The 16,604-nt window shown below is 32.3% G+C and overlaps 2 protein-coding genes across 5 annotated transcripts in view; one reads left to right on the top strand and one right to left on the bottom strand.

Annotated features, from left to right (window-relative positions):
• The window catches only part of LOC148617447 (uncharacterized), a 66,776-nt gene that overhangs the window by 34,181 nt on the left and 15,991 nt on the right, over nucleotides 1-16,604 (top strand). For 3 of the 4 annotated variants that reach the window (XM_088585138.1, XM_088585137.1, XM_088585139.1), the window contains exons 6-10: nucleotides 1,317-1,510; nucleotides 1,767-1,890; nucleotides 12,392-12,553; nucleotides 13,101-13,235; nucleotides 16,108-16,263. In XM_088585138.1, the coding sequence (XP_088441264.1) occupies nucleotides 1,317-1,510; nucleotides 1,767-1,890; nucleotides 12,392-12,553; nucleotides 13,101-13,235; nucleotides 16,108-16,263 (771 nt within the window). The remainder of the gene's footprint in view (nucleotides 1-1,316; nucleotides 1,511-1,766; nucleotides 1,891-12,391; nucleotides 12,554-13,100; nucleotides 13,236-16,107; nucleotides 16,264-16,604) is intronic. The other variant, XM_088585140.1, reaches the window with a different exon arrangement.
• LOC148617448 (L-fucose kinase-like) overlaps nucleotides 1-16,604 on the bottom strand; it is a 134,051-nt gene that overhangs the window by 116,217 nt on the left and 1,230 nt on the right. The gene's annotated exons all lie outside the window — the stretch shown is intronic.

Here is a 16,604-nt window from a genome sequence, read left to right as displayed (position 1 = left end):
TTGAAAAAATCTTCTTCTCTGAAGCTACTTGATCAATTAGAACCATACTTGGTAGGAATGTTTCGTGGAGTATCCTGCATAGAACAGATGTGGGGATTTTTGATCCTTTGAAAAACATGGCAGCTGTTACTAAAAATAAAACTTAGGGGTCAGACAGTAGCTTTTTCACTTATTATATCTCCAAAACTGTTAGGTTTAGCCAAATTCTTTCAATTGCTGAAATGATCCTTATTATATGGCCTACAAACCCTCCAATGTATCAAAGGTTTCAGACAACTCTTTGTAAGAGTTATTGCCCTTGAAAGATAAAAAAATGACGTTTTTTACTGTTTTCAACCAATATCTTGAAAACAATAATAGATAGAAATAGACTTTCAATTGCTGAAATAATCCTTTTGATAAGTCCTGTCAAACTCCTTGTTTAATTTATTGCCCTTGAAAGACAAAATTTAACCAGGTGAGTGATTCAGGCTCCTAGGAGCCTCTCGTTTTACATTTTCATGACCTATTATGGTAACCTTAGACCCGCCATATTTGTCCATATTTGGCTGTGCACTTTATGCTAGCTATGTCAGTTGAAATGGTAGCTAGTGAAACTTTGCTTTGTATTTTTTATAATGTAATAAAGGGCAAATGTGCTGCTCATAAAGCAATTGAAAAATCGACCAAAGCCTGTTAAGGACGTCATATTTGAACTGGTAATAAACTATCAGTTGTTCAGAAGAAACCTTTCATTTTAACTGAAATATGAATAAATTATTACTTCTGACAAGTATAAACGATAAAGCAGTAACATCTGCCTTGAACAGTCAGTTTAAGTATTGTAATTTTGCTAAGTGTATGTTGACCTGACCTTAGACATGGAACTTCTTCAAGAAAGAATGGCTGAATTGTTAGGAACGTAAATATAAAGATTCCAGTTTAAATATGCTTGTAATGAATCTTAAAATATTAACTACTAGACAGATGTTTGAAATAACATTAAACAATAAAGTTTATATTGAAAATTTATTTTCTACAATAGCAGATATATTGGAGTTTATTACCACTTTGTGAATTTTTCTTTTGTTATTACTGCATAACTGTAAGAATAGGAGAATGCATGTATTGTTGTCAGTGTAAATGTCAATAAATTTATTGACAAAATGAAAAATTAGATTATCTTCACTTGTTATCCCAGCTCAACAATAATCTATTAGTTTTATATTTTCAATTTTTTCGGCAGAAGTAAATGTTAGGCCATTAGCCCATTAATTTTGTAATACATTCATACATTTCATGTAAAACTGACATTTTCCATCTTTTTTTCCTTGCAGCCCAGCCTATTGGTCAGCCAGAGATATGTAAGATGAGTTTAAGAGAGGCCAGTGTCAGTGGAACTGTAGAGTTGATCATGATTGGCAAGAACTTCATGAAGGGAACCAAAGTTTTCTTCCAAGAGCTCAGTGGAGAAGATGGATCTGTTGTCTGGGAGAAGGAATCAGAAATTGATAAAGATTTTTTTCAACCGGTTCTTTTTTTTGTCTTCTCTTTTTTGTGATTATTTAAGACTTTGTCCAATTAAGCTAATGATGAAAACTTCGAAAATGAAGTCTATCAAACTTTTAAGTACATTCTTTTAGGATTATGTACCAAATTTGTTTATGCATTTTTATCAGTATTACTTAACTGTTTTTTAATTACCACAATTAATTTAAAGTAGTACTTTGTTAATTCTATGCCCATGGTCTCTTGGCAATTTTTATCAAACCATATTTTACTTGTAGACTCATCTGGTGTGTATAGTTCCGCCATACTTGGACTCCTGTACATCAAACAAAGTGAAGGCCCAGGTTGTTGTAAGGTGTGGTGGTAAGCAAAGTGAGTCCCAGTCATTCACATATTTACCAGGTAAGATGGATTCTGTAAAACATGGACTTAATGAATTCATCACCTCTTGTTGGCCTAAAAGCATCCTTCATAAAGTGAGTGCTATTTTTGTTTTACTACCATTTGATAAGCTTGAGAAAACATTGCCCCATTCAGTAAGATTTAATGTTCAGTGCAGCTTTTCTCAAAATGCTCAAGTATACCAGCTACATTAAAAATGCTGGTCTCCTTTTAGTGAAATGTTGAGAAGTTTAATCAATCATTTTCTGTTTAATTTTGTCTAAGTAAGTTAATTGGTAATTCAGATATATTTTCCTCCCAATCTCATGTTGGTGGAAGTGATGTTATACCCCTGCATATGGCCCCCGCCCTTAAAATAATTTCGTGACCTTTTCGAAGAATGAGGCATCATAAACATATTGTTGAAGTAGATTTGCTTTGATTGTGCATGTCGTGTGACACCTGTCCATATGCAGGCCAAATTTGACCCAACACCATGTCTTTTATTTTAAAGCTTACACCACCATGAGAAGGTTCTTCCTAAACACATGATCACATACACTCACTGTATGAAGGGTGTTTGCCGATCGGCTGTATGCACATCGGGACCTGTCCTCGGCAAATGCATTGTCATATTAGGATTTTGTCGATTATAGGACCTCCCTTCTCCAAATGCGAAATTTAGAAATTTGTTTTTTAGTCATTTTATTAGTCTTCAAGAAGATTTTAAAATTTTACACTTCTGGTAAATATTTGGTTGCTAAGTAGCAACAGCCATCAGGGTCGACTTTGTTGACAAAAATGGCTGCATTTTGAATGTTGTTTATTCTTAAAAAATGGGTGCACCTGTACAGCATACTTTACCATATTTATGTTAGGAGTAACATTGTCCGAAATATGCCTGTCACTGTAATAATATCTTCACAGTTAGATTTAAAGACATGTTAATAGGCAAGAAATAGGGAGGAAGTTCAATGCAGTCATTTCTGTCTAACATTCCCGAATAGTGCATCCATTTTCAAGCACATTAAAATTGTCTAATGTTTTAATGGAACAAGTTTAGTTTCAGCATTTTCCTGCCAAATTTGTAAGTTTAGATTTTTTTGTCAAACACATTCTCAGAAAAGAATTTGAGTATTCATATGTAAAAGGATATCAGTGAAATTTGATGACAAAAGAATGAAAAGAAATGGCTCCTATTAATTTTGTTTTAGTAATATCTTTTTATGACTGGGACTTTTATATTGTGACTTTGAATGTCAGCTTTACTCAGTTTAACTACAGCTCCTGGTGTCTGTCATTTTATTTTCATCTTACAATGATATTTTTAAATTTGACACAAAAGTACAGTGTTATTTTCAAACTTGTTGGCTTTAAAATATTTTGTTATCAGAAGAATGGGGGTCTCTAAGGTCTGTTTATTTAAAGTGTAAGTTCGTGATTTTTACAAGTAGGGTTAAATCGATTCAGATTGTCAAAAAAAAGTAACTGTGCAAAGTATTGCATTGCAAAGAAAAGGCATAACAGAAATATTGGCTTTTTTCTAGGTTTCGTCTGCAATTGTTTATGTATATGACATTACAAGCACTGAGAGGGGGAAGATAACTCCTGTAAAAGTCCTGCTAATACTACATACTTCTAAAGCCTGAATAATTAGTTGAACAACATAAGAACACAATGTGCACACTGTTGTTATTGTAAAAAATATTTTTGCACTTTTTCTATTTTTGTTCTTTTTTAAATAATTTGGCATTGCTATTATATATGTTCATTGGTATTTTTGCATTCATGAAATTTAAAATAAAATTTAAAAAAAGTACATCTTTTGATATGAACAGGGGCTGCTCTGGCTTCCAAAATTCTGTCACCAGAAAAATCGCCAGCTGCCATATTTTGTCGCCAGTTTTCAGAAATTAGAGCCAAAGGGTGCCCAAAAAAAATCATACTTTTAAAAAAAAAAAAAAAAAAGAAAAAAAAGAAAAGTATAAGTCCACTATCTTTGTCAATTCATCAAAATAACTTCTCCATTCATGACATACATGTACCCAAGATTCACTCTTGATGAATGTATAAAGCAGGTTTTTTGCTCTAGTCTGTCACTTTCATATGCATAAAATAATAAAGTAATACACCAGAAACAGGTATTTTACTTCTATCAAAGACTTAATAGTACTATTCTCATATAGTCAATGATTTTCAAACATGTTCACCTTTGTCCTTTGTCTAATTTATCTAATACAATATATTTTTTTTTAACAAACTTGATTCTTTTTTTCAAGTGATAAAATTTCTATCAAACTACATTTTGTACCATGGACCATTAACTGTGTCCCTGTTTAATTATCTTGATATCTGAATAGCATTTCTTTAACTAGATTTTGGGAATCCCCATTCTATTTGTTTACCGATTTTCCCGCCAAAAAAGTCACATGGCAAAAGTGTAAACAAATGTCATCCATTTTCTTTTACCAATTCTTTCATTTCGAAGTATTTAGACACTTCCTGATGGGATAATCATTGTTAATTGGATTTAATTTATTCTATTATTAGGTAAGTCTGTTTCTGACTGTATTACATGGTGAAACAGGGCTGTGAAATTTGTGTGTAGCCACGTGCACATGGCCTTAAATGTGTTTACCTTTCACCAGATGATGAGAGTTTTGATTGGCTCAATAATATATTTACATTTGATTGACACCTCCCATGATGATATTGTCAGTCACAGTCACCTGGACTAATTACCTTTAATTGCCTTCAGTCGTGAATTGGTCATAGTCAATTAACTCCGACCAGGTGTCAACACAAAATTAGAGAGAATATCCGTTGCTGATAAACTTCCTGTCAATTTTAATGTACAAAACCTAGGCTCCAGGAAAATCACCAACTGGCTATTTTTGTCGCCAGATAAAATAAAAAATCGCAAATTAAGACATTGGCGAAGCCCAGCGTGACCCCTAATGAAATAAATCCTCAATTAAAGAAACAAACAATGCTAATTCAATGTACTTCTGGAACGGGTTACCACTAACAAACGCTGTATTTGTTTACCTGCGTGTCGACTGGATAATTACCTGGATACAAATGCTTTGATCTGCTGAAAATTTTTCTGTAAAATGTAATCAGGTGAGCCAAAGAAAAAACCCGACACCAACTATTAGAACCACGTACATCCAATAACACAGAATCGTTGATTCCGTTAATTGTAGAAAACCACCCATCCACAGTAGATATTAAGAGATACCTAGACCAGAGGAGAAATATTCTCCTTCGCACACCTGATACATACAAAATCACTCAAAACAAGCTATTAGTAGCTTATAGAAAAGCCCCATGAATTTGGTGTTTTCTAACCAACAGCGATATAAGTAAGCCCATAAAAATCAAGGGATGCTGCCCTTGTGGAAAAAATAGTTGTATGTGCAGACTCGTTAAAACAACAGAAACAATTAAAAGCCCTGTCAACAATTATAAAATACAAATTGAACCTGAAATAACGTGCGAAACCCCAAGCATTGTTTATGTCATTGAATGTAAAAAATGTCATAAGCAATACGTGGGACAAAGTAAAAACAGTCTAAAAATCAGATTTAGAGGCCACTTTCGTGACATTAACTCCAACAATCAGTTCAAACCATTTTCCCGCCACTTCAGCCTTCCAGATCACAGTGTTAGCGACATCAGCGTCGTCGGCATCACTACCACACCGAATAACATAAACACACGTCTACGTATAGAGGAGATGTTCATATTTCTATTGGGAGCAACATCACCATGGGGACTGAATATCAAAACCTAAATTTGAAATGGCAAAGACCAAGACAATGCCGCGAAAACCAAAACCAGAAAAACCAAATATGAAAACAAGGATTCCGTGTTTAAAGTGCAATAAGACATTTCTGAGTGTATCCAGTTTGAAGAGACACTTCAAAGAGACACATGGACTCACCACAACCACTTTTGAATGTAACCACTGCCACGCAACTTTCTCTCGAAGATACAATGCAGTTCGCCATCTGAAGGATAAACATGTAAATGAACCAACTGACCACTACACTGAAATAACGCAAACCCCAAAAGAAAGTGCCAAACCAATCAGGAAATGGAAACCACCATTTGAAAGTGTAACCAAAGTTAACTGGGAAAATACAAAACCAACATTTCGCGTCCGACCTGCGGATACTATTTACCCGATGAAGAACATTCCAAGTGAAATGCAGGAACCATCACCAAACCTAGCCATGCTAGCGGAAGACTTGTACCTATCTTCAGATTCAGAAACTTCCGTGATTCTGATAAACAGCAATACAGATCATCAACCTTCAGTTAGAACTAATGATTTTGGACACAAATTCTGAACCAGCAAAATGGGAAGGACCAGATCTTATCGACTGAACAACCAGTGACAGGAATAGTTCAACCTCCACCTACAACTTACTGTTACTTATACTTACAACATCTTGAAACGGGCCGTGCCATAAACTGCCTTTATTTAAATACTTTTATTGATTTCCAATTCTATTTTTACAATTTATTTTAGTAATTCTATTTATAGACATTAACTCACCATTATACTTTCACTTTCATCACCTTAGAATATTAATTATGACGTTGCGTATTCTGCGCCACATTTTTAACCTTAGGTAAATATTTTATACCACTGTACCCTGATGACGGTGGCCTAGCCACCGAAACTAGTAGGTCAAATAAAATTATACTTGCAAATCCAGTTGATGTTGTTGTCCATTTTCGTTGGTAATTTTAATTTTCATTGAGACAACCAAGCAGACCAAGTGGTATCCTCTTCTGGATTTCAAAACGAAATAAAACACAGCAGGTTCACTTTTCCGTCTTAAATAAATTGAAAGATAAAAAACTATCTCCCAATATTCTTCACCAACTTTCACGTCCCTTTTAATTCATTTTTATCTCTTTTTAGTTGCATATCAACCTAATCAGTTTCCAAAATATAAATTGACCTATTTACAAAAAATACTACTTCGGGTTTTAACGTCCTTTACTGCTTTACGAGTCTTGCACAGAGTGTTTTAAAAATGCTTTATAATATGTAATTTTTAGCTTTAATACTATTATTTAAATTATTATTTAAATGAAAAGATTAAAATTATGTTTAATGAAGAAATTTATAAAAGAAAAAAAAAATAGATTGAATAATAAAATTATTGCAATAAAAAATTAATTTTAAATGGAACAGGAAATAATGACTATAATAAAGTTATATTTAGATTTTTAACTTCAGTCAAAATAAAATAATAATAACAATAAAAAATTACTGAATAATTTATTACACTGAAAAGAATTAGCTTCAAACATGAAAAAAGAGGAAAACGGGTGACACTGGTGATATAGTCAATATTTCTAAATGAATACTTGTGAAGTAGGACTTAGAATATACAATAAGCACAAGAGGAAAAGAGGAGAGAGGGGGTAATAATTTACGCTGACGTATGACAAGAGTGACAGGTAAAAACTATACACAGGAAATAAGGGCAATAAACACAGGAAAAGGGGTAATAATTACCTTTAACATATGATACCTGGAATACGACTGAAGTGTGTGAAAGAAGTATGAATTCTGTGCAGAAAGTATTCTAAATAATTTTATCATCAATAAAAAGTAAAGAAAAGTTTGTCAAAGATGCCTCAAATGTACAGTTTTCTAGGATTCCTATTTCCCGTTACCCGGGGCAGCTGAAATATGGGTCAGGGAAAGTTAGGTACTTAGTTACACTTTCTTGTGGCAAGTTGAAAACTTCATATGCTGTAAGGATTTGTTTTGTTAGGAAAGCAGTCATTGACTGTGGGAAGGTTGATTTTATTTGGATATTTCCTGAGGAAAACCTCAATTTCAGAAAAGTCCTAGAACACTGATGTTAAAAAAAATGGGGATTTCCATATCAACCATAATACATTTTAAAAAACTCAGTCTGAATTCATTATTACATTGAAGAATAATATTAGACGCATCACACATATTTCGTGTAAATTTTGCACATATTCGGCTATATTCTTTTCACATTATAATCAGCCTGTTTTTTGCGAAACAAGAAAAAACCGTAACATTGTTGATAAGAATGAAATTAATCAAAAAGTTCATAGAGAATGAATATACTATGGAAAAAATAATGTGATTCAATATTTTGTGGATTTTAATTTTTTTTTTTTTCATACCTTACATACGTCAAAACTTACGATGATACATTAGTACCAGAAATGTTTTAAATTATGATAACATTTTTTTTTAAGTACAGATGGAAATACAAATAAAATTACCTCCAGACTTCTTTCAAACCAGCTTGTCAAAGGGGTCTTCACAGACTACATTGACTCTGCTGTATACGTATGTTGAAGCTGTTATGGGGAAATTTATGTTTACCAACCATTGCTTGCACCGTGAAATTTTCTTTTTTTGGGTCAGGGATGGTAAAAAGACTTACCAGAGCCACCAAAACGTGAAACAATTGTCTACCTTGCATGGCATATTGTAATTGACTTAATCTGTGTATATTTGGTCACTTCAATTTTTTGGCCTTGCGGAAATCGGACATATTGATGACTGTGGTCACAATCGATTACAATGCCACCTGTCACCAATCACATGACCTTTGTAATAGAAGATTCTGATATTTCAATGCCAATTTTAGACTTATTATAAATATTTGAGATGTTGGAGTTCGTTTTTTGTTGGTCAGTATAGTGGTCCAAAAGCAAATGCAAAATTTAAAAAAATCACAAACTTACACTTTCAGGGTTTGTAGCTGATTGAGACCAGTGCCCTTATAGGTAGACTACCAATATAACAAAAGAAAACCTTCAAGATTCTGCAGTTTCTGTGAAAATGAATTATTAAAGGCATTTGGTTATACCTTAAAAGTTTTTTTTGGTGTTTCATTTAAATTCTTCAATTTTGTTTCAAAGTTTTTATGCACCTTAATGAAAACTTGATTTGATATACAGTATTTTTATATTCTTCTATACTCCCAACAAGGAATATTGTTTAATGGTTCATAATTCATTCATTGGTTGCTGTTAGGGAGCAATTTTTCCTCATCATATCAATTAAAACAAATTAGAAGTTCTTGAATTTGGCAGGAAAATTTTTTATGTGCTTGTGATTAAGGATGCTTTCATCTCGAGTTAAACAAATAAGCATAATGGGAAGAAACAGATGTCATCGTTGAAGGTATTGTAAATTCCATTCTTTAGTTCATTTATGTCAATGAATGGGTCAGTCATGGTTTTATACATTATTTTTGATATATTTTTGGCTCATGAATAATGCGAATTATGGCTGAATGTTTTTTTTTTTTTTTTTCCTTTTCTTCCTAGAATCATCAAAGTTAAAACATTGAAATTAATGCAGTATGTTTGAGGTTTCAAGTGGGTAATAGTAGTATAAGAAAGTTTGGGAAGGGATAATTATCAGGAATTGATGTTAGATCCCAAAATCATAATTGACATATTGATATAATTGTTTGGTGAATCATATTTATATAGTTTTCTAACATCATTCACTGGTAACATAAACATCAAACAGCTGCTGTGCAGACAATGCAGAAAAACCATGAAATGACCTTTCATAACCTTACTGAAAAACATTTAAATGAACTGTGGGGAGGGATTGTGCTAACCTGTGCTATGATCTTCCCTCAGACATACCCAGAGTGAATGCTGATTGTAACCCAGTGACCTTGTGTCAAAGGTCAAAGGCTAAAGGTTGACTGCAGCCATCTTCAGATGGTTTCTATTTCTTAAAGGGTGGGTTTTGTCTATCATGCACAAATCAAGGCAGCCATTTTATTGGTATATTTGGTAATGTTGATTTATTTTTGCATAACATATAAAAACATAAGTTTAAAGTGAACAGTTATGTATTTGGAGATAGGTATTTTTTTCTCTAAAAAATTAGTAAATATAGTTAATGTAATCCTAATCTAAGATAAATAATTTTAATTCCTGCATGCTATTTTATCTCTTTGTTTGCAGTCAGTTAGATTGCTCACTCTATATCGTAGTTTTTTTTTCTATTTCCTTATATTGTCCCATGGATGCTACCAAAAGTAAACTACCTACAAATTCTTTTGATATTTAATTGTTTTTGAATTTTTTAAGTAATTTCTTGATAATCTGAAAATAACAGGGTTATTGTTAAAAGTTCTTTTATTTCTTAGATGTCTTTAAAAATAGTTTAGTTCAGTTGAATTTGTAAATTATATTTTCAGTTTCACGAATATCAAGGAGTAAAATATGTTACTGTTTTGAATATTTCACCTTTATCTCAATTTGAAATAAGGAGGATTTTGAATATTGCCATCTAGCTGACTGGTTTTTGTAGTCTTTTACTTATAAGTAAGTGATGATTCATTTCATGGTGCCTAATAAACAGCTTTCTTTGTTATAAAACTTGGTACTGTTTGTTTATTAATGTCAGGTTCAAGCTTGTTGCTACTGAAGCCAGTTAAATCAAGGGTTTTGTAATTTACTCTGATGAAAACTTCTTGTTACTTATTTTTTTATTGAAATATTATAGTATAGATAACTACCTGTAGTTATGAACAGGTATTGGCTTTTTTATCTAATCACATTTTAGTTAAATCCTGCATGGCAGCCAATAACTAGTCTCAAATGTTCTGAATGCTTTATAGTTTTAATTTCCTATTCAAATTGGCAAAAGTTGTCCACAAAATATCTTTCAATTATGGTTTTTGAAAACTGAAATCTGATGTTCCTGTTTGAATCGTTTAGAAATATAATAAAAAAAAAATAAAATAAAATTGGAACTTGTCTCTTCAATGTGTACAAATAGAACTTCAACCTTTTTCTTTTCTGTGTCAAAGACGTTCGGTGTGCTTGTGTGTTTTATGCCTTAGTAATAATTTTGATCGTGCTACACTACACAGGCAAATGTGCCACACATGAGAATCATATGGTTTGCATCATATGATTATCATATAAATCAAGCACCATATGATTATCACATGATAATCATGTTTTTGCAAACATATGATAGTCATGTGTTTTCAAGCCAAAATAAACATATGAGAATCATATGATTACCATATGAATCAATTACCGTATGATTATTATATGTGGCACATTTGCCTGTGTACACATTAACTTAACTAGAACATGTATGTAAATAAACCATGTAAATGAAAATGACAGGTAAAATAAGGGATGTATTCAGATCGCTTAAATTCTTAAATTTGATGTCAAGTCAGGGTGTCCCTTATGAGTGAAATTTACAAGTTACCTTACAATTGCAAGTGCAGTTAATCCTTACAGTAAATGTTTTTAATTAAAAACGCTGATATTTTTTTTTACCCCCCAAAAAAATAGAAATAATAACCAATACTTTAAAGTATTCAAGTTTTTTGCAAAAAAAGTTGCAAAAAGGAAAGCTGAATTTAATTGTACACATCTTGTAGGATTAGGTAATTCATAAATTTCACATACATCTTCAAGCCTGAGCCAACAAACTCAATTTGTAATTTTTTGTGGAGATTCAAACAAAGAAGACAAATTTCATGTGAGGTCTTGGCTCATTCTTGAAAGTGACAAGTTTAGTTCTCATTAGAATACACCTGTTTAGTATGACCACATGTATCATGGTCATATTTTGCAATGTATTTGTCTGGAGTTTGATTGAGTCATGTCAGCTTGATGGGCAGACAAGTAAACTGAAATTGGATTGAAGTAAGAAATATTTCTTGTATCATTGTAATGGAAAAATATAATTATGGAAAACATGCCTTACATATTTTGTATAACTATTTGTAAGAATCAGGCGAGGATTTTGTTATTGTATAGAGAGTGGCTTTTGTTGAGTTAATTCTCAATATAGCTGCAACCACTGCCAATATACATGCTACATTTCAACAAAGTGCTTAGCTCAAAAACTTTATTATTGGTTGCAGTTGTTTAATTTTTTTGTGTGTGTGTAGCACAGTCTGTTGATATTTTCATGTTCATGTACCATCTCTACAGTAGAGCTTGCCATGATATTACAAAGAGTTTTACTGAATAAACAATACCTCGAGCTGATGTGATAAAAAAGAAATCTTACTAATATAAGTTGATGTTATCCCTGTATTCATGTAGAAGGCATCATTGTTTCAAATAGGATTCTTTATTTTTTCATTACTTCCCTTTATTTTTTCATTACTTCCCTTTATTTATTATGTATCAGTTAAACATGAACTACCAAATGATATTTACATCTGTTTTCTATGACAAATTGTATTTTGTTTTGTTTCCTTTGTTACGTGCATCTGATGCTCTTTAATTTTTTTTAAGGTATACAAGAAAAAAATAAGTGATTTTCATTAATATACAATTTCAGATACCCAGGAAGTTTCTTCTGTTCTTCATTATATTGATTTTGATGTAAATATATGTTTTTAAGTGAGAACCTTAGTTGTGAACAAAGTGTCTTGTATGTGAATACAGAAAAAAAAGCAAAAGTAACTTCACATTTCTAACCTTGATATTCGAATACTTGCAGTGTTTCAAGTTCCTAGTGGAAATGAAATTAATCCTATACCACCAATCAAGCTGGATACACCTATGGAGACAGATGAACAACCAGCATCACAACCTGTACAACAAATGCAACAAGCACCACCCATGAAGAAATCAGGGCCCTTAAATATCACTATTGCACCAGGTAATATTTCATAAGCAATATAATCTCTTCATTTAATGCAAGTTTCTATAGGTAATGAATGTGTGTATTTTATTATTTCTATGGTGTGCTTCTTGGTTAAGTTGCATCACTTTATATTGTGTTCATTAGCAAAATAATGCATTGTGGTAGTAAACTAATGGTGGTCATACTAAAGTAAATTCCTGGTTAGTTTCTGTTTACTGGAACAGAAATTGTAACATTGCGTTTGTATACACATCCTACTTTTACATCTATAATTAATTCAAATCCTTAACTATGTGATTAATTCAATAGTTGATGTCTTACTTGTACATGAACATGTGAAAACAACACTATAATCCAGTCATATCATGCATAGAAAAGTCTTGATTCGCATTGAGATGTTCGATTCACATTGAGATGTCTGATTCACATTTAGAAATCTGATTCATACAGAGAAGTCTTATTCATATAGAGAAGTCTTATTTACCTATAGAATTCTGAATCAGCTTGTGATGTATTTGATATCATTTATGTCTGTTTTCTGTATATTGATTGATTTTAACAGAGGCCCTGAGGTTGAATCAACAGCTACAGGAAAGTCTGGCTGACAGTGATGGAAAATTTATGTTACCTGAAGGAGCTGTGTCAGGGATCACCAGCATGCAAGTGGACCAGGCCAGCACTGCTGAAGTCAAGCAAAGTAGGTCACAATTTTGTTCTGTTTGGTAGCTACATGGAAACAAACATAAAATAATTTGGATACTTTCTTATCACTGTTTAGTTATATCTTAACATTAGAGTGTTTAATTTTAATTTTTTTATGAAATTTTACTTTGAAGGGAAATGTATCATCATGATGTGTCTCATCAAATGACAGCATCATGTGTTAGGTGTTCATTTAAGTACTATGATATGATGTATGAATGTTCCGTAAATTTAGAATTATCAGTGTTAATGTGTATATATATATACAGTTCTGATATGTAATGATGCTAAATGCTGTTGTATTTTTTTGTGACATATAGAATAAACCAAGACCTGTAGTAATTACTAGTTGCATATTATCATAATTGGTAATTAGGTTTCACATTAATTTTCAGTTTAATGCATGTAAATTAAGCTTATTAAACTCAAATGACCAACATAAATAGTATGAAAAGTGGCCTCGATTTCTAATAACGTTGTTAGTCTATTATAATCTTATCAGCACATAAGAGCATATAGCAGGTAAAATTCAGACGGCAGATTTGGCCGTTCATAGTTGTCATGTAAGAACTGCTCTGGATAACCTTATTTTTTTTCCTTCAAATCAGTATTACTATGTATGTTTATTTCTGTTTTAATTTAAAAAAAAAAAAGTACTGTACAGATTTTTGGACATTCTTTCTTTACAGTATTTTTTTTTAATGAATCTTGATTGTTTGCATGAAGAAAATGAAAGCTGACAGTAGTGAATAACATGTATACCTTTTCAGCTCACCTGGCCTTAAGCCATGTGAGCTATTGCCATAACTTGGTGTCCATCGTCATCATTAACAATTTTTCAAAACTCTTCTCCTCTGAAACTACATATCTCCAAAACAGTTAGGTTTAGCTAAATTCTGACAGTAATAAAAGTGTTCAGCATGATGAGATCTATCTGCGGTCATTTTCATTTTCATTTTCATTTTAATCTATTAAGCCTTGTTGGAGTTATTGCCCTTTTTCAACTTTTTTTGCAATTTTTTATGTTATTTTTTTTTTTCAAAAATCTTCTCCTCTGACACTACTTGACCAATTGGAACCAAACTTGATATGAATATTCCTTGGGGTATCCTGCATAGAACTGTTGTGGGGATTTTTGAGCCGTCGAAAAACATGGCTGCCATTACTAAAAATAGAACATAGGGGTCAGACAGTAGTTTTTCACATATATCTCCAAAACGGTTAGGTTTAGCCAAATTCTGACTGGGGTAAAAGTGTTCAGCATGATGAGATCGATCTGCAGTCAAATTTTCATTTTAGTCTATTAAGCCATGTTGGAGTTATTGCCCTTTTTCAATGTTTTTTGCTATTTTTTATGTTATTTCTTTCAAAAATCTTTTTCTCTGACACTATTTTACCAATTGAAACAAAACTCGGTATATGTGTTTTTTGGGGTATCTTGCATAGATTTGAAATGGGGTTCTTTGATCCATAGAAAAACATGGCCACTGTTACTAAAAATAGAACATAGGAGTCAGACAGTAGTTTTTCGTATATATCTCCAAAACTGTTAGGTTTAGCCAAATTCTTTCCGTAGCTGAAATGATCCTTATTTTTAGGACTACAAAAGTCTTCAGGCATAAAATTTGTCAGATGCCTTCTTATAAGAGTTATTGCCCTTGACATGGGAAAATGACAGGGTTTTTTTTAACAGTTTTCAGCCAATGTCTTGAAAACTATGATAGATTTAGGCTTTTATTTACTGAAATGATCCTTATGATAAGTCCTATCAAAGTTCTCTTGAGGTTACAGACCACCAATTCAACCAATGAGCATTTGGAACGTACGCAAAAATAGTCCTACGCAGAAATTACCCCTGTTCCTCATAGTGCTGTGAAAAAAGTTCTCATCTTATTTAAAGAAATCAAACAGTTTCTGAAAGGAAAAACATTTCTGTACATTTTATAGGTGCATTTTGCTTCTTGTGATGTGAAGCCTAATCTCCATAATGATTTTTAAATATACCCCTATCTTGTGAAAACACTAGGATTTCCCATGCTATTTATAGACCCTTCACTTCCGGTGACCAGTACTGCACTGCAAGTCTGCTAACCCCACATGCCATTCTGAGGATTGTGAGCTGACATATGTAGAATCATGCTGATATATAGTCCTCTGCAGGTTAAAGTTAAGATAAAGTCCAGAGAAGCCATTGAATATTGTGAAATTAGCATAGAAGCCTATGGGAAGTGGAATTAGTGATTTTTAGCCTTGAGTCAAAATTGTTGAACAACTTCTTGTTTAATTTATTGCCCTGGAAAGGTAAATTTGAACAAGGTGAGCGATCGGGCTCCTGGGAGCCTTTTGTTACAGGAGAAAGCTGACAGTGGTGACTAATATGTATACCTTTTTACAGGAGAAAGCTGACAGTAGTGACTAACATGTATACCTTTTTACAGGAGAAAGCTCACAGTAGTGACTAACACCTTTTTACAAGAGGAAATATTTTTTGTAATAAGCTTGTAAGAATCAGAGTTAAGAGGTAAAAAGATTCCATTTAATTGGTAAAAAGTATGAAACAAGTCTTCTTGGATTATTTGGCTTAAAATAGTGTTCAAAAATCAAGTGTAGTAAAATTTACTAACAGCAAATACACTATGTAGTGCTACTAACATTTAATTTCAGACTTTGAACTGAGGCATACCCTGATGTGCTTTATGAAGATTAAGGGAAAAAAATGTTGAATGTTTGAATACAATTTTTTTTTCAGACATTTTGAGATAGGCAAAAGAAAAATTAGTAACATGATGTTTGAACCTCTTTAAAATTTCAGGTCATTCTGCTTCCTCTGGTTATTACATAAAACTAAAGTCAAAATCTATTTCTAGCTGAGGCTGTGATTGCAGAGGAGCAGACATTTACAAAAGAATCTAACTTAGAACCTGCTGAACTTGAAAATGGTCAATTTTCAATCCCTGAGAGAAACCGAGAGCCTTTAACTATTGATACACAGGATCTTAACTCCATTTTGAAATCTTTGGATGGTAATTTTTTTCCTTACCGCGCATCATTTTCATTTTTTAATTTGTTTTCATGATTACCATTTTCTCAGTTGAGAATAGAAGAAATTTTATAGATATATGAATTAATGAGTTCTCAATATTTTTCACTTTTTGTGCATTACACCTGCTGTATATGCATATTACTAGTTGAACTGTTTTGTGAATATTTGTTGGTGCCAAAGATTTAAATTCCCAAATTAACAAATCAGATATGTTGCTGAAATCAGCTAATTGGTAACCAAGTGAACTAACTATTGTTTATTTTTTTTCTAAAACAAGAACATTGATTAATCTAAAGACCATAACTGGTTATAATCAGAGCT

This window comes from Perna viridis, chromosome 5 (genome assembly GCF_037379345.1).
Source record: "Perna viridis isolate PV_CMFRI_1.1 ecotype Kerala chromosome 5, ASM3737934v1, whole genome shotgun sequence".
NCBI classification, from domain to species: domain Eukaryota; kingdom Metazoa; phylum Mollusca; class Bivalvia; order Mytilida; family Mytilidae; genus Perna; species Perna viridis.
Note: the sequence above shows the minus strand (reverse complement) of the source record. Positions and strands in the feature narration are given on the sequence as shown.